Raw genomic sequence first — 17,950 nt, forward strand, 5'->3', positions numbered from 1 at the left:
TTCGAATTTGATCGTAATCAGCGATTTCCCATCCCGAGATAAAGTGGGATATTTGATTAATTTTTGAGGCACTTGCTAATCGATCTCAGCAATTCACCTCAGAATCAGGCTCCCACCTACGACCGGCGAGATAGCGCACGTGCATACGTCGCTCAACAAAGACAAGGAGGAGTACTGACAATCGAGCTACGGCCTCCTTTTATCAGTCAAGCCGAACCGTGCGTGGCACGCGGACATTTCCGTGCACTCTGAAGAACGAAGAGGGAAACCCGGTTTTCTTCTCATCTGACAATAAAGTGTACAATATTTAATAACGCTGGAAATTCCGAAGTGCTTGAACTCATTGTGGGTGGTTTTACGCGGATCGCGGAAGAGGGTGCGCGTTAGATTTTGGAACTATAGAGTATTTAATAGAAAATCGGGATCAGAATCGTTGCTCAAATTGTTAGTATCGTCATTGTCATCATTGTTGGAGGATTCTCCAGGAACGAGGATTCCATCGATTAAATTCGACACGCTGGCGCAGATTAAATGTGAGCTTTCTACGTGAGTATCGATACGTGATATCTGAATAATCTTTTTTTCTTTTTTATCAGCAATTGGTGTAATTTTAAGAGTTGTTAGATACTTGTAAAGTATCAAGAGTCAGACAAATAACAATATACCATAGTTGAGATTTATACTTTAATTTAAAAAAGAATACAAATTAATTTATATTTTAATTTAAAAAAGAATACAAATTAATTTATATTTTAATTAAAAAAAAAAATACAAATTAATTTATTTCGCTCGCAAAGTGTCTATAAGTCTTCACAGAAATAAAAAATAAATTTTTCCATATTTACATTACAATAAAAAAATAACTAGAGAATAATTATTTTTACTTCGCTAAAAATTGCGATTATGGCATCATGTACTAGACAAATACCATACCGATCCGGATTCTTCTAATTATAAATATATACATGTTGAGAAATAAATAATCTTAGCAATTTACCAAAATAATCAATTAATCATTACTTATTATATTTATGTGGTCGATTATAAGATTATTCAAACCCACATCATCAAATTATTTTACTCGATCTAAGTTGGATCTCTTTACGCGCGCGATTTTCTCGGATCAAAAACCGCAGAACTTACTTGCCTGAAAGGCAAGTGTAGCAAAAGGTACGTGTATCCCTTCTCGCATACTCGCGCATAATTTAATTCATGCGACACGTGCGATCAGATTATCGCGACGCGACAGAACTCTAGTTGCTTCTATCAATCGGATGACGTTCCCGCTGATTTTGCATATTGTATTACACGAAGCGTCAGGAACATTAAGTCCGCGGATTAGAGTAACGAATTGTCCAGTTATAATCATTTTACTCATCCAACAAATAATTGCGCAAAAAAAGTATATCGCTTCAATATCGCTTGCATATTTTATTAGGATCTAATGGTTAGATAATAATTTTTGAATCAAGTAAAATTCTTTTTGTTGTAGATTTTTCTTTTTTCTCGGTATAGATAAAAGTGCTAATCAAAAGTATTAAAATTTTGTAATAAGAATTTCAACAGGTAGAACCATGTCACTGATAAGATTGCGACGAATATTATTTTTATGGACGACTTACGATGTGAAGACACACAATCTAAACTGTTAGCCATTAGTTAGCATCAATTATTCTGACTAGCAGGCATTCTTATTACCAATTATGAATCATATTCGTTCGCCATCGAACGATTAGATTTATATTAAACTGTCAGTTTTATACGTTTTAAATGATCTCCGTCACGTCGAATTAAAACATTCAAGAACTATCCACATTCTAACGATCTCCTTGATTCGCATGTAAATGACATGAATTTGTATTGTATAATTTCCGATTTTCCGACTTTCCATTTCACTTGTCTTCGCATACGTTACATTCTCATTAATCGGCTTTCTTTAAATAAGCGCGATTATTTATATTTTGTTTCGGTTAGAACACATAAATATATAATTACAGCATTTTCGACATTTTTAGTAATCCATCATGCAGTAACGATTCTAAAATCGCTAGTATATGCATATTGTCAAGATAGGAAACCATTTGATTGTTTGACAATAGCAACGAATAGTTTTTCTGATTGATCTTTAAAAAAATGAATTATTATACTTTCAATTTTTGCAGATCGAAACTTGCGGAAATAGGCAGGTCCGACGTGAAATTGTCACAAGTCGATCCTAAAGTGGATAACAACTTACGTCAGCATCGGATTCAGTATGAGCTTATATTAAATCTTATTGATATATGTGTGTATGTGTGTGTGATATATAAAAGTGCTCTCTCTCTCTCTCTCTCTCTCACTCTCTAAAAACTTATATCAAAAAAACTTTTACAAAACTCCCAAAATTATCCAAATTATTTACTCACGGTTTTATCAATGATTATCCACAATCATTTGTTTTATTTTTGCGATATAAAATAAGCAGATCGTATGTCGCATAATACTCGTTTTGTTATGATAATACGTTTATTCAATATATATCGTCACAAAATTCCCATTCACGAATTAATTTGCATGTGTATTTCTCAATTGTACCGAGTATACATCATTTATCAAAGACAAAAAAAAAAAAAATACTGCAAATTCAAAAGTGCTCGAGTATTTTGAAAGGGCTGCTATATAAAAATTTCCAATAATAAATTAAAAATTAATAGAGTATTATTATTTTTAATAGAATTCTTTATAATAGAGATATCATTTTATAACCCATTATTTTTAACGATTTCCAATTATAACTACCAATCCTTCCTTCGAAAATTATTGCCTTCCTTTTTATTTATATATTCTTCGATATTTTAAATATTAAACGAACGATCGAGAACTTTTATATTTTCTACCTCGCGACAATAATTTCCATCTAATTGAATCATTGGATTTTAGATATGGTCGCTATTCCGGACTCGCGTACTGATCCGGTATTGTTGAATGGCATAGGAATAACAGTACCGAATAACAGCAACAGTAGCAACGATGACAATCTAACAGACGATACCAGAAGAGTCAGGGATCAGGCCTTCACTATACCTCGTGTCATAACGCCAGCCAGTAAGAATAACTATACACTGAAATTCGAAAATATGGACAATATCGACGATAAGAAATTAAACCCGAACAACATCAATGCGGAACCCGTCGTTATGAAAAAAGTCGCCGGTAAGAAATATCGCAAATTATGAAATTAATATAGCTGAAAATCCACATACAAAATACAAAAATAGATATTACAGAAATTAAAGTAATTGCTAGTTAAACGAAAATTCTACAGCGTACAAGATAGATAATTTCATATACTTGAAACGGCATTTTCGTTATTGCTCTAGTATTGTTATATATATTTTCTCTGACGTATCTTCTGCTTTCTATTTCCAATATCATAAAAATTAAAAACAAGCATAAAAATTGTATTATAAAAAATAATATGCGCCATCAAACTGTATTACATAATTTCCATAATATATGAGAATCATATATTTATCACGCAGACTAAATATATAATGTTAAATGTAAAAATTTCATGACTGTCATAAAAATTTATGTTTCACGCATAAATAGAGTTTTGCACAGTTAAAAACGATATTGGCAAACACGCTCGACATGAAATATTTAAAACTTGGAAAATTCCGACAATGTCACCACTCTCTGTGTTACTTTAAAGTACAAAATTCTACACCTATAGGAAACGAACAAACTAATTGTTGTCGCGATATGACAAATCATTTGCGGATATGGTGGGGAAATGTCACGCGGTATACACAATGGCGATTATAATAACGACGCAAAGTGTGTGGCTCTCCAATTATTAACGCTGATCGTTCCATGGCCATCAGAATTCAGAATACCAAATTCGCGACGGTTTATAATGCCGATGTGGAAAAAGCGCGTTCAGTGATTGTGTTGTCGTGCCTTTGCGGAATTCGAGTGTGTTTACACGGGTACGATGATGACAATGCGGAAATGTTGAAAGCTATCAAATCAAGAGAATCGATCGTCTATTTGTGTTCAGTGAGCCTTCTTCTACATCTCATATGAATCAATTAAAAATGAAAAAAGTTTTAACAAAGTTTAAAAAGAGTAAAAACGTCTAATTATGATCAGAAAAAAAAAATATCAGTTCCAACTACACTTTTTAATCTCTCCACTTTTACAACAAAGTTATATGACTTGCTCCCACCGAAATATAAAATTTTTGCTAAATACGGATCTAATGTAAAAATTGAAATGCAAAAAAATTAAGCATTGTTTAAATTTGTCTTGTCCTTGTTAAAAAAGAAAAATTATATTTTGTTAAATTGTATTATTTAGAAAATACAAATATAACAAAATTCTATTTGAATATTTCTGGACTGAAATATATGGAAATATGTATTAATGCTTACTCGGCAGCGGGTTTGAAGACAATTAACGGCCAAAGGGATAAGAAAGACATGCCTGGCGGAAACGGATCTCTTTCCAGCGGTAGCTCCATGGTGACAATCTCGTCAGTTGCCATTTCGGATCCTGATCCGGACGAGCGTGCAGACCCAAATGGACATGGAAACAAAAGGAACATCAGAAATGAGAAATGGTATCACACGATTCTTCAAGTTTCAGTGCCTTTTTTCATCGCTGGTATAGGCACCATCGGTGCTGGTCGCGTTCTCACTAGTGCAAAGGTAAGGACACTTTGACAAAAGAAAGACTCGAACGATTATTTTTTTACTGTCTTCTTATCGACGAGATATTTGTCACTGTCCAAAGATAAAGAAAAGGTCTATTATTATCGAGGAAAAAATATCGTAGTCGACTTCCACCTGAATGTTTATCGAGTCCGATGCATTTATCGATCGCGCAAATAGGATATCTTGTGTCACTCTTGACAGCGCGATTGTATAACCATCTTGAATATCATTCGCATTTTTAATGTAGATTTCAAACGAAGACTTTGAGCGATCGAAGTTCGTATCAAAAATTTAAAAAATTGAATGATTTAATTAAATGAGAATAAAACAATCGTTTTGCATGACAATTAATCAGAATAATAATAATTGATTATTTCTATATTAATTCCTTAGCTCATTCCGTTCTAAACCAATTTTTGATGACATTCTCACGCCGCGTAAAAGATTTAATAGCAAATTATATATAAGAAAATATATAAGATATTATGTTATATAAGAAAATTAAGGAAATATTTCTATGTAAGAAACAAATTTTTCCGCATGAGATGTATAAGTTTAACGATATAATAATTGCAATATATATGATATTTAAATACATAATTTTTTAATTATTTTATAACAATGTTACATTTAATAGGGAAAATATCAAACGACTTGAACGGAAAATTCAACATAAGATATATATGATCCACGCGGCAGGAAACATATTAATTAATTCCTATAAATTTTATATGTATATATTTCTCTTTCGCTCTCTTTATTCCAATTTTTGCACATATTTGATTCCAGGACTTGGAAGCTTTTAAAGAAGTCCCTCAATTGTTAATTCTGACTACGGCACTACAAGGTCTAAAAGGTAATCTTGATATGTGCTTGGCGTCGCGGTTGTGCACTCAAGCAAATTTAGGCAACATGAAGGGTCGACGGGAGATCATCAAGATGATCATCGGTAATCTCGCCTTGGTCCAGATCCAAGCGATAGTCGCGGCCATCTGCCTGTCGCTATTCGGAATGGGAATAGGCGCGATCAATGGAAACGGCTTCGTCTGGAATCACGCGTTATTGTTGGCGGTTTCGTGCATGTGCACAGCAACCAGTTCCTGCTTTATCTTAGGTAAACCATCCTCTCGCCGGTGTGCTTAATAAACATTGATTAATGAACGCCGCTTACGCGCTTGCTCCCATGAATCGACACTTGTGTAAGGTAATCTATTTGCCACTTATCAGCAATTAATATTAATAACGATTGCTATCGCAGCTCGGTCATGCATTATACTAACAGATGTTATCTCTTCTTATGCACAGATGATGCTCTTTTTATGCATGTCATTCGTAATGAAGATCTGTTTTTTTTTCTTTTTTAATTTTTTTCATACATATTCTTTTGTTAATACGAAAATTTTTCCATTTTACGTATCTTAGATCCAGCAAACTATTTTATGCGGATAATTTATATTCTAATTTATACTCTAAAGTATGCTCTTATTCTAAATTCAAATTATAATTCGTGCTTGAATTAAGTTAGTTATTGACATTTCACATTTTTCTTTCTTAAAATATCTTGATAAATCTTTAGATATAATCAATCCTTAAGAACATTTATTTCACAAAAAATGAATCTCATAATGGATCTCATTAAAAACACAGTGTCAGCACAGAATTTCGTCAAATTATGTAACCATTAAATGTGTATTATTATTAAAGCAGATATAATTTTACTAAGCAATTTATTATATATATTTATGTCTTTATACATTTACAATGTAATCAAAATATTTATTTTACAATTTCATAATTTTTAAATTATTTCTTTCAATTTTATAATCCTTTCTTGTAATTTTTTCTATTAATTTCTGAATTATTACATTTGTGTGTGTGTGTGTGTGTGTGTGTGTGTGTGACGATTATCACATAATAATATGTAAATTCGTGTATTATATAAAGAATCCTTCTTATTATTATAGATGTAATAAAAGTACATTAATCGAAAAAGAATCTGAGTCGTTGACAAATAATCTTTACCTTTACAGATTTTGTCATGATTGCCGTAATCATGATATCTTATCGATACAAGATGAATCCGGACAACTTAGCAACTCCTTTGGCTGCATCTATCGGTGACGTCGTATCCATTAGCATCCTCTCAGCCATAGCCTCGGAATTTTTCCGCAGGCTGAAAGCCGAAATATGGGTGCTATACGTTGTTTTCGGCTTTTTTTTGGTGGTCTTGCCATTTTGGATCCTGATCGTATTAAAGAATAAATACACGAAGAGTGTGTTGAAGTCCGGCTGGGTTCCTATTCTATCCGCTCTTCTGATCAGTGGGTAAGTTTAAATTGGCATGTTATATACTATTAAGCACGTGTGTACCTATGTATATCTTCGTTTTCTCGAGTGATTTTATTTAAATGTAATCAAATTTATACATAATATTACAAATATTCGAATCTGTCAATCGTCTTCTTTCGCGATTACATTATTAACTGATTATTTATTTATTATATTTACTTTATATAATATTATCCAGATCTGTTTTTTAATTTACATAATTACATTAATAAGTAATTAGATAATTCGAATATTATACTTCGCTTGATTATATTTTTATTTTATTTGACTTGATTGTGTTATTATGTTTAGCGGAGGTGGATTAGTTCTTGAGAGAATGGTTGACTCTTATGATGGATTTGAAGTTTTTCAACCAGTTATTAACGGAATTGGTGGCAATCTAGTATCGGTGCAAGCGTCTCGAATGTCAACTATGTTACATCAGTCTTCTATCATGGGAATTTTACCGCCGCACGGAAAAATTTGGGTGTTTCCATGGGCGGCCCTCTTCGTAGGATGTATGTATATAAATCTACACAAGTGAAAATTTTTTTTTTAACGTGATTTATTTCTATTGCATAAAAATATTCTAAATCTCGCAAAACTATAAAATTTTTTTTCATTTGAAACTATTAAACACTGATATTTTTTAAATATAATTTTCCATAACTTTCCTTATCTCGTTTACTTATATACATTTATATTTCTTTCTTATTCGGAGGAACATTCTTTCTGAATAAAACTTTTTTAACATAGAAATTTTCCATGCTTGAATTTTCCATGCAGGAATTTCCCGTGCAATATCTGACAGTTTTTCTTCCTTATAAACAGCGCCATATGCGAAAACCGCTAGATTACTCGTTGCAATGGCAATTCCTGGTCAATTGATTTTCGTCTTCATCGCCGACGCATTAAATCCGGGCGATTGTACGATGCATGCATATTTCGTAATCTCCTACATAATTGTTTCCGTGTTGCAGGTAATTTACGCAATGCTCTTGTTCTGTATCTATTTTTATAAGAAATAATATCATAATCCAATCTTCCTCCTTATTTTTTCAGGTAATGGTTCTGTTATACGTTGCACATATAATTATTCACGCAATGTGGAGGTACAAAATTGATCCTGATAACTCAGCGATCCCCTATTTAACGGCATTAGGTGATCTCAGCGGATCACTGCTCCTAGCGTTAGCCTTTTTCTTCATATATTCGATAATAAATCAACCATATTGTACCGAGAAATGATTCCGTGATGCAACATAAAACCGAAATCCGATTTAAAAACAAGGTACATATAAATACAGTGCGCGAAGAATTTTTAATGATAGCGAAGTTTATCATTATACGTCAAAATCGTTGATTGAATGCTTGAGCTATCAAAACAATGTGAATGCGCTGTCATGATATGACGTTTATTCAAAGTGATTCGCAAAACCGAGCGAGAAATGATGGTCTAATAATATTAACAATAAAATATAGGACGAAATACTCAGATATATATATATATATTTATGTTGTTAATTCTAAAAAAGAAAAAAGGGACAGAGAAATGTTAATTAAATTGTTTGCATAAATACATGATCTGCAATTGACGAGATAGAAGCCATTCAAGCCAAATCGATCAGTCAAGTTCAGTACGCGCGATAATTTTTTAGCTATAATTGTTGAAAGCATGATTTCTCGATATATTACGGTATATTATCTTTTTTTGACGCAGGGCAAAGAACTTCTCGCAAATCGAAGCCTAATCAAATTAAAAGCAAGCAAAAATTCAAAGGAAATCTAAAAGGCATTTAAAAATATTCTAAATTTTTAATATATTTATATATATTTTACAAGTTTGAAAAATAAATGTTTAAGATTACGTTAAAAGCATCCCTTTTGCGTTTTGGATATGTATTTAAATATTTGCGTTTCTTGACGAGAATTAAACGTCAGACTTAGAATAGAAGGAAACACAGTCGCATTTTGTGATGTGTTTTAATTTTAGGCGATAATGATCATAATTTATAAAACGATGGCCGTGAAGAGACATAAAGAAGCGAATATCGTTGCCAAGGATTCCGCATCTTAAGAGATTGTTTGCAAGATATTCAGAATGTTCGTCCTGTCGCGGCGAATGAGACATTATTTAATTGTGCAATCATATACCTGCAATGCAATTGCGGTTCAATTAAAGCAGCGGTTCGATTTAACTGCCTGCTATTAAAACAAATGCTGATTGTCATTTCTCGCCATTGCCATAGATATATCTTATTTAATTACGCAATATGTCTTCAGGACACGCGTTGCGTAACGCTTGGACAATCCCGAGTAATTAGACTGTGCCAATTATGTGTCTTTGAACACACGCGAGAAATTCGCATTTCGAATATTCATTCTTAACCCGTTAATAAGCGTCATAGCAAAAAGAATATTTTACACTGCTTGCGGCGGATTTTTTTTTTTTATCAGAATTATAATTTAGTACTTTTAAATTCATTAATACAATTATGTTAACATTTATTTATTTATTATAAAAACTTTTTAAAAATTAGAACATTTGTTACAAATGAAATCAAGAAAAAAATTGCTTATTAAGAAAAAAGAAAAAAAAAAGTTAACATCCAATATACTAAAATTGTGCGAAATTTGAAACTTACTCGAATCATTTATTATAAAAATATTTTTTTAGAAACGAATTGTTTTTACATGTTTAAATATCTTTCTGTATATATTTTAGTTATATATATTTTTTTTTAATAATTCCGTAATCATTGAAAAAAATTAATAATCATGAATTTAATCTTGTACAAAAATTGTATTCATCGTTAACTTATTGGAATCTGAAAAATCCAAGCACAATTTTAGCCAATAAAATGATATAAATAGATGTTAAATGTACTTTATGGATTTATATTCTTTTAGCATATACGTATGTGTTCTAAATTTGAATACAAAAAATAAAGTAATTAAAATAATTTTTAAGGAAATATATATATATATATATATATATATATATATATATATATATCTCATATTTTTATAAAGATCGATAAGATTGAAGTCTGGCGTATTTTGTCAAGTGAATGTAAAGTTAATGCGTTTCCTCAACAATATTGTAATGTTTTAGTATTATTCACGTTTTAATGTAACATAATCACGGATAGATGATCCTTTAATTGCTTACCTGTCTTTCCAATAGATGTAAATATATATAAATTTCATGTACATATGGATATATTATTATGAGTACAAAATAATTGTATGTGAAATGTTCTTGAAGTAAGTTCTTCAGCAAGTGATTATTTCTGGATTTTTCTTTGTTATTTTATATAATATTCTTATCAGAAATATATTTATAAATATATTTTTTTATCCCATTTAAAAATATTTTTCTTTATGATTAGCGAATTTTGAATAATACGTTATTTTCATATAGTAATAAAAATGAAACGAATTTAAATAATATTATAGTTATATTGCACAGACACAACACATTTTATTTATTTAAAAAAATTTATTTAAACAGAACGTAATTAAAAAATTTCATGTATTCCATGTATCGTGTAATGCATCACGTATCTTACACGATGAAGAGCTATGGCAATATCTCATATTTGTACAAAATAATAATTGTACGTAAAACTTTCAATCAGTGGCGCAGATAGCGATTTTAAAATGCAAAATATGTATATCGTTCAATTTATCGATATTATCACAAAAAATATATATAAATAGTAGAAAAGAAAATTTGATTTGTGATTTTCGCACAGATATCTGGTAAAATTTTTCACTCAATAGATCGTTAAATTCGTTACTAATTATACATATGAGATATTGCGAAAAAAATCTACAAGTGTAATTGAATTTTTACATTGATTGAAGAATACTTGAAGAACATTTCCAGAATATTATATTAAAATACATATATGTTATTTCAAGGATGAGTTTAGGCATGTGTATTTGGTATTAATTTACATATTGTCATGATTGTACATTAAATTATATAAAATATTTGAGTTGAAAATATCCGACACACAAAAATGTTCTAGGGATTTCTCGAATATGGTCAGGATGATAAAAAACGTTTCGCGCTATCAGGGTTATGACCGATTGTCGGTATTCAGCCTAATCTCTACCTTGAATACTGACGGTACTTTATCAATCTGATATCGCGCCTTACCTTTGGAAATATAACGAAGTCGCAGGAAAAGCTCTCTCATTTTCCGACATGATCCAGCCCGCCAAGAAGCCTTCCCGCCGCAAGTCACGCGTCGTTGGCGTCGCGACAGCAACCGAATATCGACGCGTATCCGATAGTTCGACGGACGAATCTGCGCAAACTGTAGTTTGCGATCACCAGTACCGCACCACGCGCAGTTTACAATCGCGTTGTCGAGTGATATAACCCGAAGACCGACATCCGAAACGCTGTAGTTGTTTTCGTAAACGCGCTACGATATCTCGCGTGATTCGCTCGAGAGCTGGCTTTCAAATTGTATTCGGGAGCGACTTCGCGTCGCTGATCGTCGCGAGTGCATATATATTCACACATATAGACATATACACGGTGTCGCGATGCAATGCGCGGCGATCAAGCGTTCATTTTACAGTGCGGCCATGAATGCCGATCATTATATCGAGCTCTGAACCTGAGGTAAAGCATCGTTCTCGCTTCGCCTCGACGCTATCTGTCACTTCCAGCTGATCATTATGCTCGCGTCGATCCTCGTGCGCCTGTTGCTGTTCCGCTGCACTACAAACAATCCCGGGACAAGAGGTAACGATGACGGCATTCGAGCGAGTTTTTCTCTCCGTCTCTCTCGTTCTCCTCGTCTTATTAGCCTCCTCCTCATTTCCGCTTTTTCTCCTGCGAAACATCAACGACGCAGCACGTATTAGGTTCTGCGTTTCGCTTCCGAGTACAGGAAAGTGCAACCGCATCGCACTCGCTGAAGCGAAGGGCGTAGTACCTCATGACAAAATATATACGTACCGCCCTTTGATCCTTCACGGAGGATCCGCCGATATACTCTTTCGGAAATTGGTTATTCTATATATGTCGCCAAGTTGATGGAGATGAAAATGAAAAGCTTGTTCGATTACCTTTCTATTAATTTGTTTGTGATTATAATGCAGATAAATGAGTAATATATGCTGTTCGGAGTTTGCCCGTCTACTGACTTCATGCTGTTAACCGATTATCATATATAAATATAGAGTCAATATTTTTGGAAAGAATGATATTCTTGAAATATCTAGTTTTTTTTTTATATATATATACTATTATAGGTTTATTATTTTATTTGCTATTATAGGTTTATTTTAATTATATTTTCTTTCAAAAACTTGCTGTGTATTTAAAGTGAAATAAATGCAATAGTATCAAGATTTGATGTATGTGTGTGAAAGGAGTTTAATTTTAAAAATACAGATCTGATAGAGAGATTAGACTTCATATCGGATATCTTTCTTTAACTTATTCATTTTTTTTTTTTCCTAAGTTGCCTGCCTGCTAGCAATCTTGTAAATTGCTCCATAGATTGCAAAATCAAATTTCGATGCGTTATTATGGATATTAACAAGAACTGTCAGATTAATTTTATAATAATGGGATTCAATTTTATGATTGATAGAAGAAGATTATTTTACACACCTAACATTCTCGATCTTTTAAATGGATTTATTTCTGCATTGAACTTTTTAATTTCTTGATAAATATAGACAAAAGATAATAAATAACTACTACTTTAAATATTTTGTCTCTAATTAGAAAATATGTACAAAATGAATACTTAAATATACTCTCATCTAAACGTAATTATGATATCTAACACTCTGCTTTAAAGATGTTTTCCCGTTCTATCGGAGATGATTTTGCGCCTTGAGTTCTACTATGCTGTTATAAATAAATTTAGATAAGTCATAAGCGTCAGACACACACGTTTCAAGTCCTAACTAAAAACGGGACGTCAAGTGCAAAGGGGAAAGCTACAGTCAAGATCGTTTTATAATCTGAATCTCATCTTGTTAATTTGAGTATAATTATATTGTACATTCACTCTGCTAATCTAACGATATTGATGCCTTGAAATTCATTAATATTCATCAATAAGTAAAGCTCAGTATTTTTAATACTAAACGTGAATTACTGAAAATTTATCAATTAAAAATGCAACGCAGGCAACGTTTGGATTTACGCATCTATGCGCTGAGAAAAAAAAGTTGTTAATTTGACTAAATTCGTCCAACTAATTACTATTTCTTTGTATTTCTTTAATTGAAATATTTAAGTGTTTAAATCAAATATACCTCATGTTAGATTTAATTATTTAATATGTCGTATTTGACTTAAAATATTAAAATATTTCAATTAAAGAAATAGTAATTAGTTGGACGAATTTAGTCAAGTTAACAATTTTTTTTTTTCTCGGTGTGCGATCACTATGCGATATCTATAAAAGAACGAATTAAAGAGGATTCTCATCGCGCAAAAATTAAAAATTCTGACCTTTGAAATTGAGACACGCATCAGATAGGATTGTCGTGTATTTATGCGTGTATTTGCAAGCATACATTCACATACAACGATGCGTGTATACGTGCGTGCGTGCGTTAGTTCGTTCTGTTCGAAGCACGCCGAATGTCGATTAATAATGCCGACGTGATGCAAGCGTTCTTGCTCGAACGCTAGGGCCGGCACGTTAATTTTAGCGTAATGGATCCACGTAAGAGGAACGTGCGTTTTTAAATAGCCCCTCGAGAGAAATCTATCGAGTAGTTTGCGTTATTCCGGAGCTACCGCATCGATGATGGAAATAACTATCTTTTTCTCTCTTTCTTTCTTCTTTTCTCCTCTCTCTTCCTCTCATCTCTAATGATGGCAATGTAAATACGTTAAATAAAGATATCCGCTGATGTCTTGCATCAAAAAGATCATGTGAAATTTGAGGTGATATTGATAGCTTCATGATGCGTCGACATGAACGTGGATTAATATGACGTATACTTTATAGTCACTAATTGTAAGAAAAGATTCAATTTTATATCAAGCAAATTTATGAATCATAGTTGCTCAAAAGAGTAACACGCGTGAGCAATATTTCTTTATATTTGTTTTAGTAAACGCGGAAATGCAAATTGTTTGAAGAATTTGTAATCTTATCAGAATGAAGTTTAAGATCAAACTATATTCGTAATTGATACGTTTATTATTATGTTTATCTATTTTTTGAATTTTTACCATATGCCATGTGCATTTGCCATAGCTTGTTTTTTTTTATTTTTATTTTTTTTTTTTTTATACCCCAATTATTTCTATGTGCAAAGTATACGATAATTGACTACAATTAGTAATATGATGATTATAGGATGCAACGAAGTCAGTTGAGGGACATTTCATTCTGGATGACACGCTTATTTCCGGAACCTGGAGACGGAAGTAATCGGATGATCGAAGGGTTCAAAATGTTCGGTTTGAAAAATACTTCACCAACCAGCACGTTTTACACTGATCTGGAGATTACGGAGGATAAAGAAGAAATTCAACAGGAGGAGGAACATTCCAAGGCGCCACATTTGTCGGAGCAACAGAGCACAACCAACGAAAATGGAAACTCGCAAGATTCAGACACGGCAACAAGTGTCGAGGAGCAACAATATGTCAGACATTCCTTCCATAGGATCGCCAGTTTCGGCGGCTTTCCGCGATTTCAGCCGTTCGTCATGTCCGCTTCCACGCCCGCTGAATGTATCGATATCACGAGGCATGAAGAAACTTCAACCGAAACGTCCTATATTAAAATGTCACATAGCGTTCTAGAATATAGAAGTAGCAGGTGAATATATTTTGGATATAGCTTTTGACACAAAAGAAACAATATAGTTTATATATATTTCTGGCTTGAAAAAATTTAAAGCGTACCATTCTTTAAAAAATAATTACAGATATGTAGCTTCGGAGAGGAGGTCTCACCAATATACATTAGATACATACGCAGTCAGTGAATCTGAAAGCGAAGAAGAGTCAGAAGAAATAAGATCTTCGGAGATAGACTCTGCCATAGTGGCGGATCATACCAATGAATCGATATCCGAGCCTAAACTACTCTCTAGAAAAGGTTCCCCTGATTCGAAGCGAAAGAAGGCGTTGCACGTGGCGCACGAGTTACTAGCGACTGAGAAAAATTATGTAAATGTTCTGCATTTAATCGACCAAGTGTTTCAATTCAGAGTCGATCAGGAGAATAGAGCACATCCAATGTTCCCTCCAGAAACTGTCCAACACATGTTCTCAAATATTAAATCCATTTATAAATTTCATAACGACTTTTTATTACCACAACTCGAGGAGAGAATGCAATATTGGGATTCGAATCCGAAAATTGGTGACATAATGAAAAACTTTGCACCATTCCTCAAAATGTATACGGAATATGTAAAGAATTTTGATTACGCTATGAATCTGATAAACACGCTGCAAAACAAAGTGCCCAGATTTGCAGCAATTATTAATGAGATTCAAAAGCTCGATGAATGTGCTAAATTGTCACTAGCCCATCACATGTTGAGTCCAATACAGAGGCTACCACGATACGAATTGCTTCTTAAGGATTATTTACGAAATCTTACTGAAGACAATCCAGATTACGAAGATACACAAAGTGAGTAAATTTGTTTTTTATAATTGCACATTCTATATATTGTATTTAGATGAATCATATAATTATATTAATAAAAAAAATCTTTTGTAATGTTCAATTTTAGAAGCTCTAGAATTGGTATCCACTGCAGCGAATCATACGAATGAAGCAATGAAAAAAATCGATAAATTTAAAAAACTTTTAGAAATTCAAGAGAGCATATACGATGCAACTGATCTGGTCAGTGCGACTCGTGAACTAGTAAAGGAAGGACGTATAGTGAAAATTTCAGCGCGTAGTGGCGATCATCAGGAAAGACATCTATTTCTGGTAAAGATTAATTATATGCGCACGATGTCCATGTAATATATTGATGTTTATAAAATATTCGTGAGATTATTCTTTCTCTTGTTTTCTTTAATTTGTTAAATAATTATTTATTTATATCTTTTTTCAGTTTAGTGATTTATTATTACTCTGTTCAATAAGACTGATACCCGGTCCTATGTACCGACTAAGAGCCATGTTTATGGTAGAAAATTTACAAGTAGTTGAAGGAGACAATCTAGAAACAGCAAATACTTTTTACATAAGGGATGAAAATAAAAGCGTCGAATTGTATACACATGCCGCCGCGGAAAAAGCAGCGTGGTTGGATGCATTGTTCCAAACAATGCAAGAGATTATGAGACGCAAAGCCAGTCTGAAAACTGGTAGCGTTAAGACTTCTTTAGTTAAAGCTGATGATGTAACCAGATGCATGGTTTGCGAAGTTATTTTTTCTGTGATGAAACGAAAGCACAATTGCCGGGCTTGTGGAATAGTAAGTACACTCTATTATATTATTTAATAATAATAATAATAATAATAATAATTAAAAATCTGTGATAATGCTTTTTTTTTTTCAGGTGGTTTGTAGTAAATGCTCAAATCAGAAATTATTATTTGAAGACAATAAGAATATGAGAGTGTGCAGATTATGCCATGCCGCGCTTACTCAACCACTTACTAAATCACCGTCTTCACCTTCTGGACCGGTGCCAAGTTTACTGCAAGTATCAGCGAGCGCGCCATCAGTATTATCCGGATACCTATTATTGAAAACGCAGGCCAGTAAGCCGTGGACAAAGCGATGGTTCGCGTTACACGTCGACTTTGTTCTGTATTCGTTCAAATCAGAGTCGGAGAGCATGGCCATGACAGCGACGCCAATGCCAGGCTTTATGGTCACCGAAGGTACAAAACTCTCCGACGAGGATCCCTTGAACATGAAAGATCGGATAAGAGCGTTCAAGATGCATCATTCTAGGAAATATTACTATCTCCAAGCGTCCTGTCAGAAAGACAAAGAAAAGTGAGCGCAAAAATTTGATGTTTATATAAACTGATTTATATATATACACATATATGAGATATTTGATTGATTTTTAGATGGATGTACACGTTAGAGTTGGCTACGAAGGCTGAACTACCTCATACTACACAGGTGGGAAACGAAAGCGCACAAGAAAGTCAATCGATGAACGATGTACAATGAATATTCGTACCTTTTTATCTACCAAACTAGCCAATTTTTTACTATCGTACTCGTAAAAATGAGAAAACGATACGGCAATGTAAGATAATCGTTAGTTAATTAGCTAAATTTAAAATGACGTTAACTTGTGTTATATATATATTGTTATCAATGTATACATTACAAGAGAGAAATCGAGTCAATAGCGGCCGCTGCCGAAATGCTTGTTGTTTTGTATATATATATACAAAGTTCTGTTATAATATATTTATAAATATATATGTCGTTCGATCACGATACGCTGTGCCGACCGTAATTTACAATGGAAGTCGATATGTCGCAATGTTTAAAGAGTTAATTACATGCTTTAGTGATAGTACGCTATTTATATTATGAAAAAAAGTCGATTTTATTAAACGCGCAGTTTCATAATTTTATCAATAAACTTATTTCGTATTTAAAATAAATATATTCTATAGTTTCTTTAAATATTTTTAAATATAGTTCCTATTAATTATGAATACTAGAAAAATTGCAAATTTTATTGTATTTACTATAGCTTTGTTTGCATACAAAAGTACATTTGGATGCCTGCTAAATATCCTATATATTTATACATTTTTATCATGTTTCTTGAATTGTATATAGAGACTGTCAGTTAAGTATTAAATATTGAATAGCAGTATATGAATTGCATTATTGCTATACTTGAGGTATCCTTTTTAATTCTTTCATAAAAAGCAAAACAAAGAATGTTTGAAAAGATCGCGATTAACGCCATT

General features: G+C 32.6%; 3 protein-coding genes and 1 long non-coding RNA gene across 7 annotated transcripts in view; 2 read left to right on the forward strand and 2 right to left on the reverse strand.

Annotated features, from left to right (window-relative positions):
* LOC138932617 (cell adhesion molecule Dscam2) overlaps positions 1-4,690 on the reverse strand; it is a 194,085-nt gene extending 189,395 nt beyond the window's left edge. The window contains exon 1 of the mRNA XM_070294630.1: positions 4,416-4,690. The gene's annotated coding sequence lies outside the window, so the exon portion shown is untranslated. The remainder of the gene's footprint in view (positions 1-4,415) is intronic.
* Positions 187-10,226, forward strand: LOC138932620 (solute carrier family 41 member 1). 4 transcript variants are annotated; one of them, XM_070294640.1, is made up of 9 exons: positions 187-546; positions 2,163-2,252; positions 2,920-3,192; positions 4,423-4,691; positions 5,487-5,811; positions 6,728-7,022; positions 7,338-7,543; positions 7,857-8,005; positions 8,088-10,226. In XM_070294640.1, exons 3-9 carry the CDS (start codon positions 2,922-2,924, stop codon positions 8,271-8,273), a joined length of 1,701 nt encoding a protein of 566 aa, XP_070150741.1. In that variant the 5' UTR covers positions 187-546; positions 2,163-2,252; positions 2,920-2,921; the 3' UTR covers positions 8,274-10,226. The 4 variants fall into 4 exon arrangements, with proteins under 4 accessions (XP_070150741.1, XP_070150743.1, XP_070150742.1 ...); XM_070294642.1 differs by having other exon boundaries at positions 5,487-5,553; XM_070294641.1 differs by having other exon boundaries at positions 187-533.
* LOC138932621 (uncharacterized) lies at positions 7,672-12,173 on the reverse strand. Its single transcript, XR_011446802.1, has 3 exons — positions 12,007-12,173; positions 11,194-11,880; positions 7,672-8,034 (listed from the first exon to the last, which is right to left on the reverse strand). It is a non-coding gene; the product is annotated as an uncharacterized lncRNA (long non-coding RNA).
* Positions 11,144-17,758, forward strand: LOC138932619 (FYVE, RhoGEF and PH domain-containing protein 1). The gene is made up of 7 exons (XM_070294639.1): positions 11,144-11,790; positions 14,381-14,848; positions 14,958-15,673; positions 15,777-15,982; positions 16,110-16,475; positions 16,561-17,006; positions 17,084-17,758. Exons 2-7 carry the CDS (start codon positions 14,382-14,384, stop codon positions 17,187-17,189), a joined length of 2,307 nt encoding a protein of 768 aa, XP_070150740.1. The 5' UTR covers positions 11,144-11,790; position 14,381; the 3' UTR covers positions 17,190-17,758.
* Positions 17,759-17,950: the final 192 nt, after the last annotated feature.

This window comes from Polyergus mexicanus, unplaced genomic scaffold (assembly GCF_030449975.1).
Source record: "Polyergus mexicanus isolate NDT 795.1 unplaced genomic scaffold, iyPolMexi1.0 SCAF_4, whole genome shotgun sequence".
Taxonomy (NCBI): Eukaryota; Metazoa; Arthropoda; class Insecta; order Hymenoptera; family Formicidae; genus Polyergus; species Polyergus mexicanus.